The 21065-nt window shown below is 45.8% G+C and overlaps 1 protein-coding gene across 4 annotated transcripts in view; it reads right to left on the reverse strand.

Annotated features, from left to right (window-relative positions):
• The window catches only part of DENND5B (DENN domain containing 5B), a 207263-nt gene that overhangs the window by 14347 nt on the left and 171851 nt on the right, over positions 1 to 21065 (reverse strand). For all 4 annotated transcript variants that reach the window (XM_070049612.2, XM_070049610.2, XM_070049608.2 and 1 more), the window contains 3 exons: positions 7983 to 8111; positions 6291 to 6412; positions 1320 to 1465 (listed from right to left, as the gene is read on the reverse strand). In XM_070049612.2, the coding sequence (XP_069905713.2) occupies positions 1320 to 1465; positions 6291 to 6412; positions 7983 to 8111 (397 nt within the window). The remainder of the gene's footprint in view (positions 1 to 1319; positions 1466 to 6290; positions 6413 to 7982; positions 8112 to 21065) is intronic.

The raw sequence follows: 21065 nt of genomic DNA on the forward strand, positions 1-21065 counted from the left end.
GGCCTTTTGTGGACAAGTATAACGTAAAGTAGTGATAACAGGAATCGTAAAAATGAATGCTGATTAAGTCTGACTTCTAAAATCTGATAATGGAAAGATCACAGACTACAACCGACTTTGTGCTGTGGGAACACGAGAGCTCTGAGGTCTTAAAGCGCTTGATTTCCTTGTGTCACAGTGAGACGGCACCACAGCATCTCAGCTGAGACTCACGACTCAGAGGGTAGCATCTTGCAGGGGAAGCAGGTAAACGGAGGGCAGCTGCTGAGCTGCAGCGGGCCAAACTGCTGTTTGGGACACACGCGTCCCATACTGGAGTGCCATTCTGAGTCTTGGCTACTCCACTTCCAACTCAGCTTCCTGCTCATGTGCCTGGAAGGTTCACAATAATGGCTTAAGTACTGGGGTTCTGCCACACACGGGAGACCTGGATAGAGTTCCTGGCCCCTGGCTTTGGCCTGGCCCAGCTCTGGCTGTTGCAGGCACTTGGAGAGACAACCAGCAGATGGAAGATCTCTCTCTCTCTCACTTTCGCTGTTACTCTTTCAAATAAATAAATAAACCTTAAAAAAAGAGAAGAGAGGGAGTTTGAAAAGAGCAATAATGGCCTTACAAGGCAGTTTGTGTCCTAGCAATGTAGTCTCTACTCTAACTGGTGGGCAAGGAAAAGCCATGGGTTTTAACATTTTATATACAGACAACTGTGGGCCTGTGACATATGGCCAAAATGGGTCCTTTGACGGGTATTATGACTGCTGGTAGAAACTGCTGTTCCAACATCCCAATGAACAGGAGAACTTACACGCAGTTGCTACAACCTCCTCCTGAATCAACAGCTGGCTGGCTAGCAGCATTAGCCTGCAAGTGCGCTCACACACACAAACTACTTCATTGCCGATACCTCAACACTGACTGTTATATCTGGAGGTGTTCTTCTGAAATTACCCTGTACGTGTCATCATGTGGTCCAGGAGCCGGCTCTCCTGTTCCTCCTGTCCCAGGATGGCGAGGTTCAGGCAGCGAGGCATGAACTCGCCGTGCTGTTCCCTACTGGCCTGGTCCTGGGCTAGAACCGGGCATCACACAGTGGGTCCTGGTCAAGCCCAGCACATGGAGCAAAGTGGAGCTTAACAACAAACAAGGTGAATACAAAACAAACTGCTGTACGCTGCTTAAGACAACATCATCACAAAAATGGCCCTGCACACTTGCATGTCCCTTTACTTTCTGTGATTCAAGGACACTGCAACAGCAGAATCAGAAGGCTTCCCCAGAACCACGAGGACACTTTCCACTAGAAAGGCCGTCCGCCAGCCTACCTCAAAGGTCATCTCCAGAAGAGTTTTGGGGATCTGCATGACTCCCGTGTCCCCCAGCTCTCCGGACACACAGATCCAGGGGTGTGAGGTGATGATGGCGTTGCTCAGCTTTCTGATGGGGATGATCACGGACCTGTACGGGATCACTGAGAGGAAACACAGGCATCAGTGCAGAACTGGAACCAAGTCCTCCTGCTCACAAAGATGTATCGAGAGCTCCGCCGGCTTTCACAGACAAACGGCTCGTCTCGCTCTATCTTAAAAATACTCTTTCATACGAAGATGAGATCAGAACCTCCCCCAGGCTAGGATGATGAGATCCAGGTCCCAGTACTCGTGGTGGTGGACTCCACGCACGCACATCACCCTGGACCGATGGCACTGTCACCTACAAGCATGGGATGTGCAGCCCTGGAAATTCATAAACAACCTGAACCCCTGAGGATACGAATGCTGCGCCATACGGTGTTTTGAAATCAAACCCTGATACAAGTGTTTCGAAGGCAGATAGACGATATCAGCAATTCGCAGCCTCCTAGTTTCCCACCCTCGGCTTAAGGTGTCCTCACCCTTTCTCTATGGCTGCTGGGGGAGTGTGGCGACTGGCCCTGCAACACTCTCCAGTAATGGTCGGTGTTGTCTCGAGGGGTTCCTCTGCTGAGGGGGGCGTGTTCCAGGCCCAGGGAAGGAAGCATGCAGCCCCATACTGTCTGGGCCCGCTTTTCCGCACAAAGAACACAGTATCGCAGGCGAATCCAAGGGAGGCCACAAGCACCGCTGACCAAGCGAGACCCTGTGCACGTGCTGAACCTGCACTCCCACCCTCAGCTTTCCACTGTGAGGTTCCCTGCAGTGACTCCCTCGGGGAGTTTGGGAACTGAGGGGCAGCTGCCCTGCTCCTAGTGCTGTGCACTGCAATGCACACCTACTCTGCCCCACTAGCCTGACTGTCAGTGACCGGCTTACTGTGTGCGCTGGGCAAGTGGACTCGTCTGGAGTTTTCCAGTAATTCCTATGACTTTTGGGGTTGCTCTGTATTATTTTCACAGGTTAGTGTGTTTTAAAATCAACTGAGTGCAAACTGGGTTGGTAAAATGGTTACCAACGCAGTTTCATATGAAAAGAGGGGCAGGTGACTTCTTGGCCAGCATCTCATAACCAATTTCCCTGGGCAGGGCTTTACTGCTCTGTACTTTATAACCTTCCCATCCCAAGTTTACAGCATGGTATTCAACGCCATGAATAACAAATGATGGCACCTCTACCCTGGACATGCTGTAAAGTCTGCAAATCACAACCTGACAAGCATTCAGGGGAACTTCATTCCTGTAAGAGGAGCCTAGGACATTCAATAAAGTGTGAGATGCTCTCCCTTCCGCGGGCTCTTCCCCAGGCACCCACTAGATGGCACCATCCCATCACAGCCCTTAGCTCAAAAGTGGAACAAGAAAGACACTACCTACTCTCTCTCCTCTCTCTTTACAAGATTTATTTATTTAAAAGGCAGAGATGCAAAAAGATCTTTCACCCACTGGTTCACTCCCCACAAGCCCGCAACAGCTGGGGCTGGACCAGACTGTGAAGCCAGGAGCCAGAGACTCCATCTGGGTCTCTCAGGTGGGCAGCAGGAACCCAAGAACTTGAGCCGTCACCTGCTGCCTCCCAGGTGCATTAGCAGGAAGCTGGATCTGAAGTGGACACGGGACTTGGCACTCAGATAAGGGATGCAGGCATCTCAAATGCCAGTGTATCCTAATCCCGCTGTGCCCCAATCCCATCCCTCCAAGAAACGGGGTGGTGCAGGCCCATCAGCAAATTTCTGTCCTTCAGAGCCAAAAGTTTTATTTATTTAAAGAAATAGGCTGGAATTAGTCTTTCCTGTTGGTGTCCTGGGGACTTCTGCTTCTCTGGCTATAGGAGGGCATGTCAAAGCCCACCCTCCACCCCCACCCCCCGCCCCCTTGCAAGGTTAACACATGGGATGAAAAGACATTTCCTGGATCAGGGACCCAGGCCCAGCCTCACTCTAGGAGCTCATGACCAGCATTCACAGGTGAGGGAAAGGAGGGGACAGACAGTTCGTTTCCCTGATTTTACATAAACGACTTGATTTATGCTAGGCAGATAACCTCGCTTTCTGTCCATGTATTTTAGCTGAAGGAGAGACAGTGTCACAGGGAAGAGCACCCTTGTCATGGTTTATAACCATTGGAATCAAGAGGGTTGGAGACTGGCACCGGCGGAGGTCAGTGTAAGGCTTCATTCCTGGTGCCCTAGACCTCTCTCGTTCCTTCCAGTGCCAGGACTACGAGAGCTGCAGAACAACGCCAGTTTGGGTGAGCAGTTCCGTGGCTGTGAAGAACCCACGGTGACTTCAGTTTCAGTACAAGAAAGCGCTGTTATGAACTCATGTGACTTCTTCCATGAAGTGTCTCAAGTCCTCCAACTAAAACAGCTATTCAGGTGCAGGAAGCCTGCAGCTACTTCCTCTCTGTTAAAACTGTAGAACATCTCAGACTCCGACTCCACAGTCGCCTGATAGACAGTGTCTCGGCAGGTACCAGAGGCTGGCCCGGGAGCCACTCCAGCTCCCTTTTCCTTGCCTGCCTCCAGCAGAGACTATCAAGCCAAGATCTACACAGTTCTGGCCACTGACGTGACAGTGATGCTACTGGGATCTTTTTGAGAAAACTATTTTTCTGGCACAGATCCTGCCCCCCACCCTCTTTCCTGCTGCAAGCTGTGCTAAGAACCCCCCTGCGACCATGAGGCAACCAGCACGCACAGAGGGTGCAGAAGAGAAGGGACGGGGTGGAGTCAGGACAGCACAGCAAGCTGCCCGCCTTGAGACTTCTTATTATGCAAGAAAAATCAGTGGCTTCAACCCCTGCTTTTCAAGTTTCTGATCCCTGTAGTTGAACACAATTCCTAAGTGATGCAAGGAAAAGTCCTCCAGAGGAGGGAAGGGACCTCCTCCTGCAAGTGAGGATTAGAAATGGTATAAAGAATAAATGTTGTAATCCAGCTTTCCATCAAAAACACATCTCCCATCAGCATCTCCTCCTGAAGTTTTCCTGAATCATCAAAGCTCAGGGACGTTCAGTTACGTAAGTTTTTTTTTTTTTTTTATGTCTATTCATTTATTTGAAAGGCAGAGTTACAAAGAGACACAGAGAGAGGGAAAGACAGAGAGAGGGAATGACAGAGAGCTTTTCCATCCATTGGTTCACTCTCCAAATGTTCCCAACGGCCAGGGCTTCTTCCGGGTCTCCCATGTGGGTGCAGGGGCCCAAGCACTTGGGCTATCCTTTGCTGCTTTCCCAGGTACATTAGCAGGGAGCTGGATCAGAAATGGAGCAGCTGGGACTTGAACCAGCACCCACAAAGATACCAGGGCTGCAGGTGCTGGCTATACCTGCTACGCCACAGCGCTAGCCCCTATTATAATTATTATAAACTGATTCCTTGAATGTAGAGGTTTTAGATACAATATTGGGATATTTACTCAATACATTTCTTTACATCATCCTAGGTGACATTTCCCATCAACTGGCTTTCCCGGAACACAGACAGAGTTAGAAACCGGCAAGCACAGGGCAGGCCATGCGGTGCGGTAGTTGAGCTGCTGCTCAGGATGCCCACATTCTGCATCTGAGAGCCAGCTGGAGTCCCGGCACCTCTGCTTCTGACCCAGCTTCCTGCTGGGGTACCTAGCAGGCAGCAGGCGGTGGCTCAAGTACTTGGGGTCCCTGCCATCCATGTGGGAGATCTGAATGTAGTTCCCAGCTCCTGGCTTTGGTCTGGCCCAGCACTGGCTGTTGTGGGCATCTGAGGAGTGAACCAATAGCTGGAACACACTTCTCTTTCTCTGTTCCTTTTTTTTTTTTTCTTTTTCTGAAATATTTATTTATTTTATTTGAAAGTCAAGAGTATTAGTGAAAGAAATCTTTCATCTACTACTGGTTCACAACTCAAATGCCAGTGAGAGGCAGTGCTAGGCCAGGTCAAAGTCAGGAGCTAGGAACTCCATCCAGATCTCCCAAAATGTGTGGTACAAACTGAAGCTGCCTCCCAGGAACATTAGCAGGAAGCTGGATCAGAAACTCGGGAGTGGGGTTGGTGCTGTGGTGCAGCAGGTAAAGCTGCCGCCTGCAGTGCCAAAATACCACATTGGGCACCGGTTCAAGTCCTGGCTGCTCCTCTTCCAACCCAGCTCTCTGCTGCGGCCTGGGAAAGCAGTAGAAGATGGCCCAAGTTCTTGGGTCCCTGCACCTGCATGGGAGACCCAGAGGAAGCTCCTAGCTCCTGGCTCCTGGCTTCGGATCGGCGCAGCTCCGGCCGTTGTAGCCAACTGGGGAGTGAACCAGCAGATGGAAGATGTATCTCTCTCTCTCTGCTTCTCCTTCTCTCTCTGTTTAACTCCAACTTTCAAATAAATAAATAAATCTTTATTAAAAAAAAAAAAGCAAACTTGGGAGTATCTGGGACTGCAACTGGCATACCAATGTCGGATGACAGCGTCCTAAGCGATGGTGTAACTTGGTGAACCACAATATCTGCCCCACTCTCACTTGTAAAAAAATAAAAACAACTGTAACTGTAACAAACTTTAAAGAAAGGAAGAAACTGGCAAGCAATGCTACTCCTAGACCTGCATGTGAGAAAGCCAGCAGGATGGGGTGAGGGAGACGCTTGCTGGTCACATCGTGGTCTCAATGAGGGGGCAGTGGGGATCAGGGACCGCCCTGGGGTCAGTCCTCGGATGCTGGTGGAAGGGAGGTGCTCTCCCCACCCAGGCTGACAGCCGAGGCTGTCACGGGCAGCATTCCTAGCTGGGCAACAGCTTCTTCCCTAGCGGAGATCTGGGTGCGCTCACTGTACTGGGATATATGTCCCTTTTAAAGCTCAAATGCGTTTATTCCTTTAGTCATGTGGTGCCTGTCCCTGCGCCAGGCGGTTCTCCAGACTTACTGATGGTGGTGAACACGCTGGTAAAGCAGAAGTAGTCCACGGCATTGAGGGAGAGAAGGTGGTAGAGGAACTGCTCGCGCTCTTCCTCACAACGCAGAAAAGCGTACCGTTTGTAGAGCTTCCTAGAAGGGTCAGGCAAGCACAAACAATGGTATGAAGTGCTCTTCCTGCTTTCCATTGTGTCTTGATTAAAAGCAAACACCTCCACTTAGACAAACAATGGTGAGAAACTTTATTCTTCAAAGAACCAAAAATTCACAGACGAACACTCCACGGTTAATAAAAACACTTTCAATCTAACTTGTCGCTAAAGGAAGAAGCCCCCGTGGGTCCACTTTGGTGATCAAACTAACAAGGATGCAGGAGTGCACAGGCACGGGGTACAGCCATTCTCACACTGTGGGACGGAAAACTCAGCACGCAACCTTTTAAATCAGGCGTATCTCTAATCTCATCAAGTTTACTTTTCAAATTCAGTGTAAGGATTCAGTGTACAATGTGGGATTTACTCACACATGTGGGATTTACCCAGCGAGGATACCTGATGTTCGCATATGCTGGGACTGTTTGTGCCATCATCTAGAAAGCTTTGTTAACAGAAAAACTACTCCTACTAGAAATAATACATAGATTTTATTGAACACTTACATTTAAGTGCTTTCCCAAGTGTTTTGAGGCACACACACTTCTCATGACTATCCTATGAGGTAATTATTTTAGCATCCTCATTTTAGGGATAAGGAAAACAGACACAGACAAACCAGGTATCCTCTGTAAAGCCATTCAAACAGTAAAGAGTAAAGGCAAAATTCGAACACAGGTTTCCAGATGTCAGAGATTCAACTCCTGTGGTACAGTGAAATGTTTCTCAATGCTGAATTGCCAACTTAGCATAATCTCAACTAACAGAAAATGCATGGAAGAAAGCAAGCATAGGAGATACTTGGTGTTCTTTTTTATGAAGCAGAATTACAAATGACCTTGACTTTCTCCTCTGTTCCATAGCCACAATGGGCATGGATGACTTTCATAATTAGAAGAGAAGTCAGACACTGATACCCAGGTCAGGCTCTCTGTCACACTGCATTCTTTATCAAACCTACTCTGTGGACGTTAGACTCATTCTCAAATGCCCCAGGGCCAGATGTACAAAAAGCACTGGGTTATCATGCCAGGATTCCAACAAACTGTCAGGTCTGATGCCTCTGCTGAATTCTCAGCTAAACATCTTCTGCCTTCACATTAGATCCGATTATGCAACCTGGACAATGGATTTCATCCAACATGGCTCCTCAGTAGAGGAAAGGGAAACCACTAGAGAAGCCCACAGCTGACGGACACACCCTTGACTGGTCTCTCGGAAGAAGACCTGTACTCTGGAGCTGCATCTGCTCTTCTTCCACTCCAGGTTTTGCTATGAGTTTTGCACTATGAGGCTTGCATATTTCTTTCGCATTTGATGGACAGCTTGGATGGACCAGTTAGCCTCTCCTCTATTTAGAAGGCAGTGAATTATTTGGTGTCTTCTCCCAGAAATGATCAAGCACTTTGTCAAGGAGGAGTTTCTGAGGCAAGAAGGATGCGAGTACACAGGCGTGTCAGTTCACGCCCCGGAAGCCACGTCCATGCAGTGATCTGCTGTGTAACTACACAGTTCAGGGCAACAGGAGGTCTTAGAAGGCCGTATCTTACTTGGTGAGGGGCTGGTTAGAGAGTAACTGCTTGAGATGCTGTGACAGGAGCTTCTTCTCTAGAGACAGCCTTATCCACGCCCGAGCCCGGCCAACATCAGTCTTAATCTCGCTCATGTTCTGAATATGCCTGAGGAGGAGAAGAAAAGCAAGGCTGCAGACTCTGAAAGAACTGTGACCTGGAAAAACAATACGGTTACCAGAGGCAGGCACAGCAAAGTTCTTCTGTTCTTGAGGAGCATGGTAACACAGGATCCAGGCTGACCAGGGCTTCAAAGTTGCCCTCTGAATCAGGAAGCGGGGTCCCCCCAGTGGCTGCGATTACAACCCCAGCACACAAGCAGCAAGTTACCGCAGAGCATCCGAGCTCCTTCACTAAGGCAGACTTTGCTGTGTCCTCGTTTCAGCCTCACAGGTACCTGTGAACAGTCACTAGGATATTCCTGACCCTCAGCAAATAAAACAAAACAGATGCAAATTCAAGTTTTTATCCAGAATAATTATTCTGTAGTTTAATATCTTCCACAACTTTAATTCATAATGAATTATTTTTTAAGTTTCCCAAGACAATATATGGAAAACAGGAAACCTTACTTTCCATGGCATTAAGAGAAGACCAAATATACTGCACTGCAACCAGAAAAATCTACAAGCTGGACACTGTGGCCAGACTTCAGCTCAGCCGGGCATGGGTGCACAAATCAGCACTCAGGGCTGCACTGATCTTCCCACCAAGGGGAGGCCTGAGCCGGGGTAGGTGTAAACTGCTGCAGTGAGGCACAGCCAGCCTCTGCTCCCGGGACCCACTACTCCTTCAAGTCTACCTCCAGAACAACTCATCCTGGCTGTAACAAACACTGCAACAAATCCCACCACTGCTGACCGTCATTGTTCAGAATAGGAAATACCCTCCTGGCAGCATACACACAACACACACACACACAACACAACACATTCTTCCCTGCTTACTGCTCCTTCCCCTCCTCTCTCTCTCTCACTGAAGACATGAGTCCTCAATGATCAGTACTAACAAAGGATAATTTTTTTTTTTTTAAGATTCATTTATTAGGGCCGGTGCTGTGGCACAGCGAGTTAAAGCCCTGGTCTGAAGCGCAAGCATCCCATTTGGGCGCCAGTTCTAGTCCCAGCTGCACCTCTTCTGATCTAGCTCTCTGCTATGGCCCGGGGAAGCAGGAGAAGATGGCCCAAATCCTTGGCCCCTGCACACATCTGGGAGACCCAAAAGAAGCTCCTGGCTCCTGGCTTTGGATTGGCGCAGCTACGGCCACTGCGGCCATTTGGGGAGTGAACCAGCACATTTTTGGAAAACTCTCTGTCTCTACCTCTCTCTCTAACTCTGCCTTTCAAATATAAAAATCTTTTTAAAAAAGATTTATTTATCTATTTGGAAGGCAGAGTTACAGAGAGGCAGAGATAGAAAGAGAGAAGCCTTCCACTCACTGGTTCACTCCCCAAATGGTCACAACGGCCAGAACTTGGCTGACTGGCGTCAGGAGCCTGGAGCTTCTTTTGGGTTTCCCATGTGGGTGCAGGGGCCAAAGTGCTGGCCCCAAATAATCACTCCTGCTAATATGCAAAGCATTATGTTACATTACACAGGCCCACTAAAGGAGTGGCTTAAAAACAAGTTGGGGGGGGGGGGAGGCTGGCGCTGTGGCGTAGTGGATAAAGACACTGCCTGCAGCGCCGGCATTCTGTATGGGTGCTGCTTGAGTCCTGGCTGCTCCACTTTCAATCCAGCTCTCTGATATAGCCTGGAAAAGCAGTGCAAGATGGGCCAAGTCCTTGGACTCATATACCCATGTGGGGGACCTGGAAGAAGCTCCTGGCTCCCAGTTTAGGACCAGCTCAGCTCCGGCCGTTGTGGCCACTGGTGAGTGAACCAGCAGATGGAAGACCTTTCTCTCTCTGCCTCAGCCTCTCTGTAGCTCTGCCTTGCAAATAAATAAATATTTAAAAGAAAAAATGGGGGAGGGGCTACAACATCAAAGGCCACTGCAAATAGTTTAATGCTGCTTTTATGTATTTGATGTGGCAGGTGGAGAAAGACAAGTAGAAAACAGCTATAATTTTAAAGCATCAATGTTTAAAGACAATGAGAAGACTGGAACACACACAGTGAAATCTCTTGTTGGTGGCAAGAGGCACTCCCATCACAGTGTTTCTGCAGTGTCTCTGGAAGGAGGCACGGGAGGTGGGAGGGGAGGTCACTGGGTCTTCTCAAGCCCACTTTGTTCACGGGCACTGGGGAAATTAATCTGCCAAAAATGTTGCCTCCCAAATTCCTTAGCTCCAGGACCTGTAAAAGCTCCAGAGAATACAGCCTGACCTGCTCAGGCTGGCATTCAAAGCCTACCTCCCTTGGTCTTGACGTCTCTTCTCAACACCATCTTCCACCTGCCTCTCAAGGCTTTGCCTATCAGTGCCTGAAGCACTTACTCTCTCCCGGCTGCCTGCTCGATTCCGTCCACCTCTGAGATCCCGACTTCTTCCAGAAAGCACCCCTTCCAGGAAGAGCCCACCACATCTCTCATGTATCTTTATTTACCGCCAGGCTACCAATTCCTTGCCACCTTCCCTGCACTACTGATTCCTTCCACCATTTCCTCTGCCATGCTTTCTTAGTCTGATAGAAGCTCGGCAAGGACAGAAGACCGATATCTCTGAGTGCCAGGCACCTTTCTTTACACCCTGGATGGCCTAGCACGTAACAGGCGCTCAAACAACTGCTGCTTTCTCAACCTCTTCCTAATTTTACATTTTGGAGCAATTTAAATATGTTGTGTTATGTTGTATGGTTACACTACTTAAAGTTGTTTTTAACTGGAATAATTCATTATATGTAATTATCATGGCATTGAGCACAATATTATGCAGATACTTCTTCCAAAAACAGATCCTGTTAATTCACAAAACATCATGTATGATGCAACATATGATGTTTAAATAACTTCTTTACTTGATTTGTCTCTAACCATGGTGCAAAACTTTCTAAGAAAAAAACTTATGGACTTTGTCTCATCTGATCGTCACCATAACTGATGGGAGACACCACCGTTATTTCACACACATGAGGAGATGGACTGAGCATCTGGCACAGTGATTACGATGCTACTTGGGAGGACTGCATCCCATGCCAAAGTGCCTAGGTTTGAGGTTCGAGTCCTGGCTCTGCTTCCAATTCACGCTTCCTGCTAATGTGCATTCTGGGAGGGAGCAGGCAATGCCCCATGTACTTGAGTCCCTGCCATCCTAGTTGGAAACCTGGATTGAGTTCCACGTTCCTGGTTTCACCAGCCGTGGGTGTTAAAGGAATTCGAGGAGTAAACCAGTGGATGGGAGACCAGTCTCTCTCTTCCTCTTTAAAATTAACATCAATAAAGGGAGGGGACTGAGGCTCACTGAAGTTTATAGGTATTAACAGCTATCACTCCAGAGATGCCGTGTTTCTTCTACCAACCCCATTTCCTGGGGTTCACGTTCCAAGGGGCTCCCCACAGCCGGGACCCACTGGAAAAGCAGCACCTGCCTGATTACTGAGCCCACTACATCTCGCACAAATCGGGACTTAGTACATTGTAAAACCAAGTTAGGTTTTGTTGAATGCTTGAAGTAGAAAGGAATTAAAGCTAGGCCTCGGGAAACCCCCGGCACAGCAAAGCTGGAAAGGACGGGAAGGGAGATGCAGACAGAGTGCAGTCTGTGACAAGCCTGTTCCAGTCTACTCCAGATCCCTTTTCTGGATCCTAGCAGATCCTTACATATTTCCAAAAAACCTCTTTCTTTGCTGAAGGTGGTTCAAACGGGCATCTGTTTCCTAAGGGCAAAATATTATTATTATTTCTTTTTGATAGGCAGAGTTAGACAGTGAAAGAGAGACAGACAGAGAGAAAGGTCTTCCTTCCATTGGTTCACCCCCATAATGGCCGCTACGGCCAGAGCTGTGCCAATCTGAATCCAGGAGCCAGGTGCTTCTCCTGGTCTCCCATGGGGTGCAGGGGCCCAAGCGCTTGGGCCATCCTCCACTGCCCTCCCAGGCCACAGCAGAGAACTGGACTGGAAGAGGAGCAACCAGGACTAGAACCTGGGGTGCCGGCGCTACAGGCAGAGGATTAGCTAACTGAGCCATGGCCCCGGCCAGGGCAAATGATTAAGAGAATGGCAGCACCTGAGTTTCATTTACATTCCCTAAGTACAAAACTGGAGCTTATTTCTTATTTTTAATTTCCCTGTTTACCTGTTTAGAGAAAGATTTTCTTTTTTTTATTTTTTCCCCCAGAAACTAATTTAAGGAATACAAACTTCCTGCATTTCATAAACACAACTTTAAAGACATAGTGATTCTTCCCACTGTACCTGCCCCACCCCATACTCCTATCCTTCTTTGTCCTCACTCTCCTATTCTCATTCTTATTTTTTACTAAGATTTCTTTTCTTTCTTTTTTTTTTCTTTTTCAAAGATTGGTATATCTGAGATTACCTTGTATTCTGTCCTTTTTTTTTTTTTTTTTTTTTTGACAGGCAGAGTGGATAGTGAGAGAGAGAGACAGAGAGAAAGGTCTTCCTTCCTTTGCCGTTGGTTCACCCTCCAATGGCCGCCGCAGCCGGCGCACTGCGGCCGGCGCACTGCGCTGATCCGATGGCAGGAGCCAGGTGCTTCTCCTGGTCTCCCTTGGGTGCAGGGCCCAAGCACTTGGGCCATCCTCCACTGCACTCCCGGGCCACAGCAGAGAGCTGGCCTGGAAGAGGGGCAACTGGGACAGAATCTGGCGCCCCGACCGGGACTGGAACCCAGTGTGCCAGCGCTGCAAGGCGGAGGATTAGCCTAGTGAGCCGCGGCGCCAGCCAAGATTTATTTTCAATTAACTTTATAACATACAATTAACTCTACACTAAGTAAAGAATTCAACAAATTCAACAAAAAAAAATGTTTCCCAACATTCAAGACAAGGGCTGTTCAAAGTCACTGCATCTCTAAGTGTTAATTTCCCTTCTATAGATTACCTTTCAGGTGCTCTATTGGTTATTACAGATCAGGGAGAACATATGGTATTTGGCCTTTCGGGACCAGCTTATTTGACTAAGTATGATGTTTTCCACATTTATCCAATTTGTTGCAAACAACAGGATTTCATTTTTTAAATCACTGTGTAGTACTCCATGGTGTACGTATCCCATAATTTCTTTATCCAGTCTTCAGTTAATGGATATTTGGGTAGATTTCATATCTCAGTTATTGTGAATTGAGCTGCAATAAACATGGGGACAGATAATGCTTTCATTTATTGATTTCACTTCCCTTGGGTAAATTCCCAGGAGTGGGATGGCTGGACCATTCGGTAGGTCTATATTTAGATTTCTGAGATATCTCCATACTGTCCTCCACAGTGGCTGTGCCAATTTACATTCCCACCAACAGGTGGGATTAGGGTACCTTTTTCCCCACATCCTCGACAGCATTTGTTGTTTGTTGATTTTTGTATGAAAGTCATTCTAACTGGGATGAGGTGAAACCTCATTGTGGTTTTCATTTGCATTTCCCTGATGGCTAGTGATCCCAAACATTTTTTCATGTGTCTGTTGGCCATTTGGATTTCTTCTTTTGAAGGATGCCTGTTTAAGTCCTTTGTCCATTTCTTAACTGAGTTGTCTGTTTTGTTGTTGTGGAGTTTCTTGATTTCCTTATATATTCTGGTTATTAATCCTTTATCAGACTGGGTCGTTTGCAAATAATTTCTCCCATTCTGTCGGTTGCCTCTTCACTTGGCTGATCGTTACTTTTGCAGAACAGAAGCTTCTCAATTTGATGTAATCTCATTTGTTAATTTTGACTTTGGCTGCCTGTGCCTCTGGGGTCGTTTCCAAGAAGTCTTTGCCTAGGTGAATGTCTTGCAGGGCTTCCCCAGTGTTCTCTAATAATTTGATGGTGTTGGGTCATAGATTTAGGTCTCTGATCCATTTTGAATGGGTTTTCATGTAAGGTATAACGTAGGGGTCTTGCTTCATTCTTCTGCATGTGGAAATCCAGTTTTCCCAGCACCATCTGTTGAACAGACTGTCTTTGCTCCAGAGATTGATTTTAGTTCCTCTGTCAAAGATAAGTTGGTTGTAGATGCTTGGATTGAATTATGTCATTTCTATTCTGCTCCATTGGTCTATCCATCTGTTTTTATACCAGTACCAGGCAGTTTTGATTATAAAATCCCTGTAGCTTCTCTTGAAATCTGGTATTGTGATACCTCCAGCTTTGTTTTTCTTGTGTAAGACTGTTTAAGCTAGTCGGCGTTTCCTAAGTTTCCATATGAATTTCAGCATCATTTTTTCCATATCTGAGAATGATGCCCTTGGTATTTTGATTGGTATCAAATTGAAACTGTAAATTGCTTTCAGTAGTATGGACATTTTGATGATATTAAATTTATTCCAAAATATTTTTTTTTTCGGCTATTGTGAATGTGGTTGACCTTAGACATTCCTTCTCAGCCATGGCATTGTCTGTGTTACAAAGGTTATTGATTTTTGTGTTATGATTTTATATCCTGCCACTTTACCAAACTGTTCTATTAATTCCAATAGTCTCTTAGTGAAGTCTTTTGGATCCACTGTATATAGAATGTGACCTGCATATAGGGATAATTTGACTTCCTTCTTCCAAATTTGTATCCATTTGATTTCTTTTTCTTGCCTGATGCCTCTGGCTAAAACTTCCAGGACTATACTGAATAGTAATGGTTAGAGTGGGCTTCTTGTCTGGTTCTGGATCTCAGTAGGAATGCTTACAACTTTTCCCCATTCAACAGGACACTCTCCACTGGTTTGCCAAAAATTGCCTTGATTGTGTTGAGGAATGTTCTTTCTCTACCCAATTTATTTAAGGTTTTCGTTGTGAAAGGGTGTTATATTTTATCAAATCCTTTCTCTGCATCTATTGAGATAATCATATGGTTTCTGTTCTTCAATTTGTTAATGTGACATATCACAATGATTGATTTGTGAATGTTGAATCATCCCTGCATATCTGGGATAAATCCCACTTGTCTGGCTGAATGATCTTTCTGATGTGTTGTTGGATTAGATTGCCTAGAATTTTGTTGAGGATTTTGGCGTCTATGTTCACCAGGGAAACTGGTCTGTAGTTCTCTTTCTCTGTTGTATCTTTCTCAGGTTTAGGAATTAAGTTGATGCTGGCTTCACAGAAGGAGTTTGGAAGGATTCCCTCCCTTTCAATTGTTTTGAATAGCTTGAGAAGAATTGGAGTTAGTTCTTTAAATGGCTGGTAGAATTCAGCAATGAAGCCATCCAGTCCTGGGCTTTTCTCTGCTGGGAGGGTCTTCATTACTGATTCAATTTTCATCTTGGTTATGGGTCTGTTTAGGTTTTCTATCTCTTCATGGCTCAAACTGGGTAGGTTGTATGTGTCCAGGGATCTATCCATTTCTTCTAGGTTTCCCTATTTGTTGGCATACAGCTCTTTGCAGTAATTTCTGAGGATTCTTTTTATCTGTGGTATGTGCTGTTACATTTCCTTTTTTATTGGTTTTGGTCTTCCCTTTTTTTTGGGGGGGGGGGTTAGTTGAGCCAATGGTATGTCAATTTTTTTTTTTTTTTTCAAAAAACCAACTCTTCATTTCACTGATCATTTGCATTATTTTTTGGCTTCATTTTTTTATTTCTTCTCTAGTTTTAGTTATTTTTTTCTCCTACTAGTTTTGGGTATGATTTGCTGTTGTTTTTCTAGGTCCTTGAGACACCTTGATAGCTCATTTATTTGGTGTTTTTCCAATTTCTTGATGTAGGCACCAATTGCTACACTTTCCTCTTAACAGTGCTTTTGCTGTATCCCATAAGTTCTGATATGTTGTACTGTGGTCTTCGTTTATTTCCAGAAATGTCATGATTTCTCTATTCAGGAACATGTTGTTCAGTCTCCATGTGTTTGCATATATTCTAGAGATTCTTGAGTTGTTGATTTTCTGCTTCATTCCATTGTGGTCAGAGAAGATGCATGGTATGATTTTGATTTTTTTGAATTTGTTGAGACTTTCTTTATGGCCTAGTATGTGGTCAGTCCTAGAAAAAGGAAATGTATATTCTGCAACTGTCGGATGGAAAGTGCTGTAGATATTGATTAGGCTCATTTGGTCTATAGTGTCAATTAACTCTGTTGTTTCTGTCTGACTGATCTGTCCATTGCTGAAAGTGGAGTACTAAAGTCCCCCAGTACTATTGTATTGCAGTCTGTCTTCTTTTAGATCCATTAACATTTCTTTATTTTTTTTGAAAGATTTATTATTTACTTGAAAGTCAGATTTACACACAGAGAGACGGAGAGGTGGAGAGAGAGAGAGAGAGAAAGAGAGAGAGAGAGAGAAAGAGAGAGAGAAAGAGAGAAAGAGAGAAAGAGAGAAAGAGAGAGAGAGAGAGAGAGAGAGAGAGAGAGAGAGAGGTGTCTTCCATCTGCTGGTTCACTCCCCAGATGGCCCAATGCCTGGAGCTGAGCTGACCCAAAGCCAGGAGCCAGAAGCTGAGGGTTGAGGTTATTTACATTCAACAGCCTTGTCGTTTTTCCATAAATATTCCTATTGTTTACTTTGGATTTACTTTGTACTTTTACTGGGAGAGTTTCTGCCTTCTCCTTCTTTCATAGTGATGACCCAGTTTCTGTGTTTCGCACATCCTTAAGTATCTTTTGTCACGCTTGACCAGTGTTCACAAATTTTTTCAATTTTTGTTTGTTATGGAAGGTCTTTATTTCACCTCCATTTTAAATGAGAACTTTGCAGGGTACAGTATTCTGGGTTGACAGTTTGTTTCTCTTAAGACTTGGAATATGTTTTGTCATTCTCTCCTAGCCTGTAGGGTTTCTGATGAGAAGTCTGCTGTGTGTTTAATTGGAGATCATCTTAAAGTAATCTGGCATTTCTCTTCTGCATATTTTAGAGTCTTTTCTTTATGTTTTACTGTGGAGAGTTTGACTACAATGTGTTGTGGTGAAGACATTTTCTGGTAATATCTATTAGGAATTCTATATTATTCCTGTACTTAAACGTCCCTTTCTTTCTCCAAATTAGGGAATTTTTCTGTAGTTATTTCAATAAAAAGGCCTTCTAAACCATTCTCTCTTTCCACACCTTCAAACACTCACCAGATCCATATTCTGGGTCATCTGACAGTATCTCATAAATCTCCAACATTGTTTTTTAGTTTTCTTAATTCTAGTTTTTTATAGAATTTCCAGAGATTTGTCTTCTAACTTGGATATTCTTTGTTCTGCCTCATCAAGTCTGTATGCAATTTTAATTTGTTTTACTGAATTCTTCGTTTCTAATATTTCATTTTGATTTCCATTTAAAATCTAAATTCCATGGGAACATTTTTCATTCATGTCATGCACCGATTTCTTTAGTTCATGAATTTGCTTCTGATTACTTCTAAGTAATCCTACAATCAATTTTTTAATTCCGTTTCTGGCATTTCATTAATTTCTTCATCTTCACATTCTAGTACTGAAGTGTTCTTTTAGGGGCGCCATGTTGTCTTCCTTATTCTTGTTTCTTGAACTGCTGTGTCTATTACTAGGTATTTGTGGTGATACTTTTTCCCCCCCATGATGGTTTTCATCTTTGGACTATGCCTCTGTGTCTTAGTGGAATGTCTACTCTTTCAGTGAATACCCAGAAGCATGTGCTGGGTGTGGTCAGGGAACTCTGTTCAGTGCTCCAGGGTGAGGGAAGTGTCCAAGGTAACACCCAAGTTGGGTGTGGTAAATCTCTATCTTTTTTTTAATCAGAGGGGATGGCTGGCGCTGTGGCTCACTTGGTTAATCCTCTGCCTGCAGCGCCGGTATCTCATGTGGGCCCCGGGTTCTAGTCCCAGTTGCTCTTCTTCTAGTCCAGTTCTCTGCTGTGGCCTGGGAAGGCAGTGGAGGATGGACCAAGTGCCTGCACCCACATGGGAGACCAGGAGGAAGCACCTGGCTCCTGGCTTTGGATCAACGTAGCGTGCTGGCCGCAGCGGCCATATGGGGGGTGAACCAATGGAAGGAAGACCTTTCTGTCTCTCTCTCTCATTGTCTAACTCTGCTGCCAAATAAAAAAAATTAATCAGAGAGGAGGTTTATTCTTTTTTGTTGGCATAGTCTCATGCTCACCTCTGCTCCTCAGAGGAGACCAATATAGCTGACGGTTTGCTAGTACTTGGTATCTATAAAGGCCTAAGGGAGTGAGGTGTTAAAACAGAGGTCTTGGGCCAGCGCCATGGCTCAATAGGCTAATCCTCTGCCTGCGGCGCTGGCACACGGGGTTATAGTTCCACTCGGGGCGCCAGATTCTGTCCGGGTTGCTCCTCTTCCAGGCCAGCTCTCAGCTGTGGCCCGGGCTGTGGAGGATGGCCCAAATGCTTGGGCCCTGCACCCGCACGGGAGACCAGGAGAAGCATCTGGCTCCTGGCTTTGGATCAGTGCGGTGTGTCGGCTGCAGCACGCTGGCCGCAGCGGCCATTGGGAGGTGAACTAACAGAAAATGAAGACCTTTCTCTCTGTCTCTCTCTCTCACTGTCCACTCTGCCTGTCAAAAACAAACAAACAAACAACACACACACACACACAAAACAAAAAAAAACAGAGGGCTTGGCTTTTGATCTATCTGTCCTGGACTTGCACCAGCTTTGAGGCAGGCTGATGCCAAGACTCAACCACCATGAGGACTCAAAGCCTCTAAGCTTCCAGTGCCTTCGCCTGAGGACACTTGGGAAGACAGGAGATGCCAAGAGAATTATGGGAGTCTTGTGACACAGCGGGTAAATCTGATGCCTACAGTGCCAGCATACCATATGGGCACCAGTTTGAGTCCTGGCTGCTCCATTTCCAATCCAGCTCTCTGCTGTGGCCTGGGAAACCGTGGAAGATACGCAAAGTCCTTGAGCCCCTGCATCTGCATGGGAGACCTGGAAGAAGCTTCTGGCTCCTGGCTTTGGATTGGCCCAACTCCAACCGCGGCAGCCATTTGGGGAGTGAAGCAGTGGATGGAGGACCTCTCTCTCTCTCTCTGCCTCTCAAATAAACAAATCTTTTAAAAAATTAAAAAAAAAAAAAAAAGAGAGACAGAATTATGTGCCCAACAGAGAGCGTGGCTCAGAGATGCAGGTAACTTAACCTTTAATTGCCCAGGTTGAAAAACTGAGTAAGTTTAGACTATTAGTTGGCTGTTTTTATTTTTTTTTCTTTTTAAAGAACTATTTATTTATTTGAAGGCAGAGTTACTGAGAGGCAGAGGCAGAGACAGAGAGAGACAGAGAGAGGTCTTCCATCTGCTGGTTCACTCCCCAGATGGCAGCAATGGCTGAAGCTGGGCTGATCCAAAGCCAGGAGCCTAGAGCTTCTTCTGGGTCTCCCACGTGGCTGCAGGGGCCCAAGGACCTGGGCCAGCTTCTACTGCTTTCCCAGACCATAGCAGAGAGCTGGATTGGAACTGCAGCCGGGACTCGAACTGAAGCCCATATGGGATGCCAGCACTGCAGGCGGCAGCTTTACCCACTAACCCACAGCCCCAGCTGCTAGCTGTTTTTCTTTAAGGAGAAACATGTTCATCAAATATCCTGGTAGTAATGAGGGACTACAATGCAGGACTTGCCAAGAACTCACAAATAGAGAGACAAGTCTGCACCTCAGACTTAAATTATAAAGTAAGCATATCATGAGTGTGAAGAACAATTAAAAAATGTCATCTCAGAGAGGCACACTGGCAGACATGGACACACCACTGCTCCTGCAGGTTGCCCTGGGCCAGCAATGTCCCAGGCATGCCAGGATCCTGGCACAGAGCTAGGTGAATGGGCTGCCCTAGCTCTGACTCAGCGGGCAGCAAATAGATTTCTGATCCCAGCCAGCACTAGTGAAAGGAACACCAAGTCATCTGTGAAGGGAAATCATAGCCTGGTTTCACTGGCTTCCTGAGAGCCTGTCCTTACCACATCTTAGATGACTAGATCAGAATCAGACCCAAGCCCAGTCCATCATTTTTCCAAAGAAGGAAAAACATCCGAAGTATGTGAAGTGTGACTCTTGGTTATCAGATTCAGTACCTGAGAGTGAGACTACCTTCTGCTTTACTAAGGATGGTGGTTTCTGAGCTTAGAAAGCTGGAGACCTTAGCACAGGTCTGTAAAGCCTTCTAGGCGGGGCAGTGTTGTGACACAGGCGCCAGTTCTAGTCCTGGCTGCTCTGCATCTGATCCAGCTACCTGATAATGCACCTGGGAAAGCAATGGAAGATGGCCCAAATACCTGGGCCTCTGCTACCCATGTGGGAGACCAGGATTGAATTCTGGGCTCCCAGTTTTGACCTGGACCAGTCTCAGTTGTTGCACCATTTGGGGAGTGAACCAGCAGGTACAGGATCTCTCTCTGTCACCCTGCCTTTCAAGTAAGTAAATAAATATCTCTAAAAACAAGAATAACAACAAAAAACTAAGAAAAGACCTAGAAGGTAGCCTGCTTATACATGCTATTGTATAAACCATTATCAAAACAAGAAAATAATACATGTTGGCAAGGATGTAGACACCCTCGCACATTGCTGGTGGGAATGTAAAAAACAGTACGGTCACTGTGGAAAACAGTATGTTGGGTCCTCAAAAAAAAAAAAATCAAACATAGAATTACCATATGATCCAGCAATTCTACTTCTGGTTATTTCCCCAAAATAAATGAAGGCAGAAACTCATAAGCACACCTGTATACCAATGATCACAGCAACATTATTCACAATCGTTACAAGGTGGAAACAACCCAGGTGTTCATTAATAGATGAATGCATGAACATATGTGGCATATACATACTATGGAACGCTATTCACTGTTAAAAATTCCTGATACATGCTATACCATCAATGAGCCTTGAAGACATTATACTTAGTGAAATAAACCAGACATGAAGATGTAATTCCACTTCCAGGCAGTACCTATAGTGGTCAAATTCACAGAGAAAGGGAGATCAGAGGCTACCAGGGGCTCAGGTGGCAGGAGTTTCAGCACAGAAGGATGAAAAAGCTCTACAAATGGGTGC

Source organism: Oryctolagus cuniculus, chromosome 9 (genome assembly GCF_051225735.1).
Source record: "Oryctolagus cuniculus isolate XC-2025 breed Fujian yellow rabbit chromosome 9, ASM5122573v1, whole genome shotgun sequence".
Lineage (NCBI taxonomy): Eukaryota > Metazoa > Chordata > Mammalia > Lagomorpha > Leporidae > Oryctolagus > Oryctolagus cuniculus.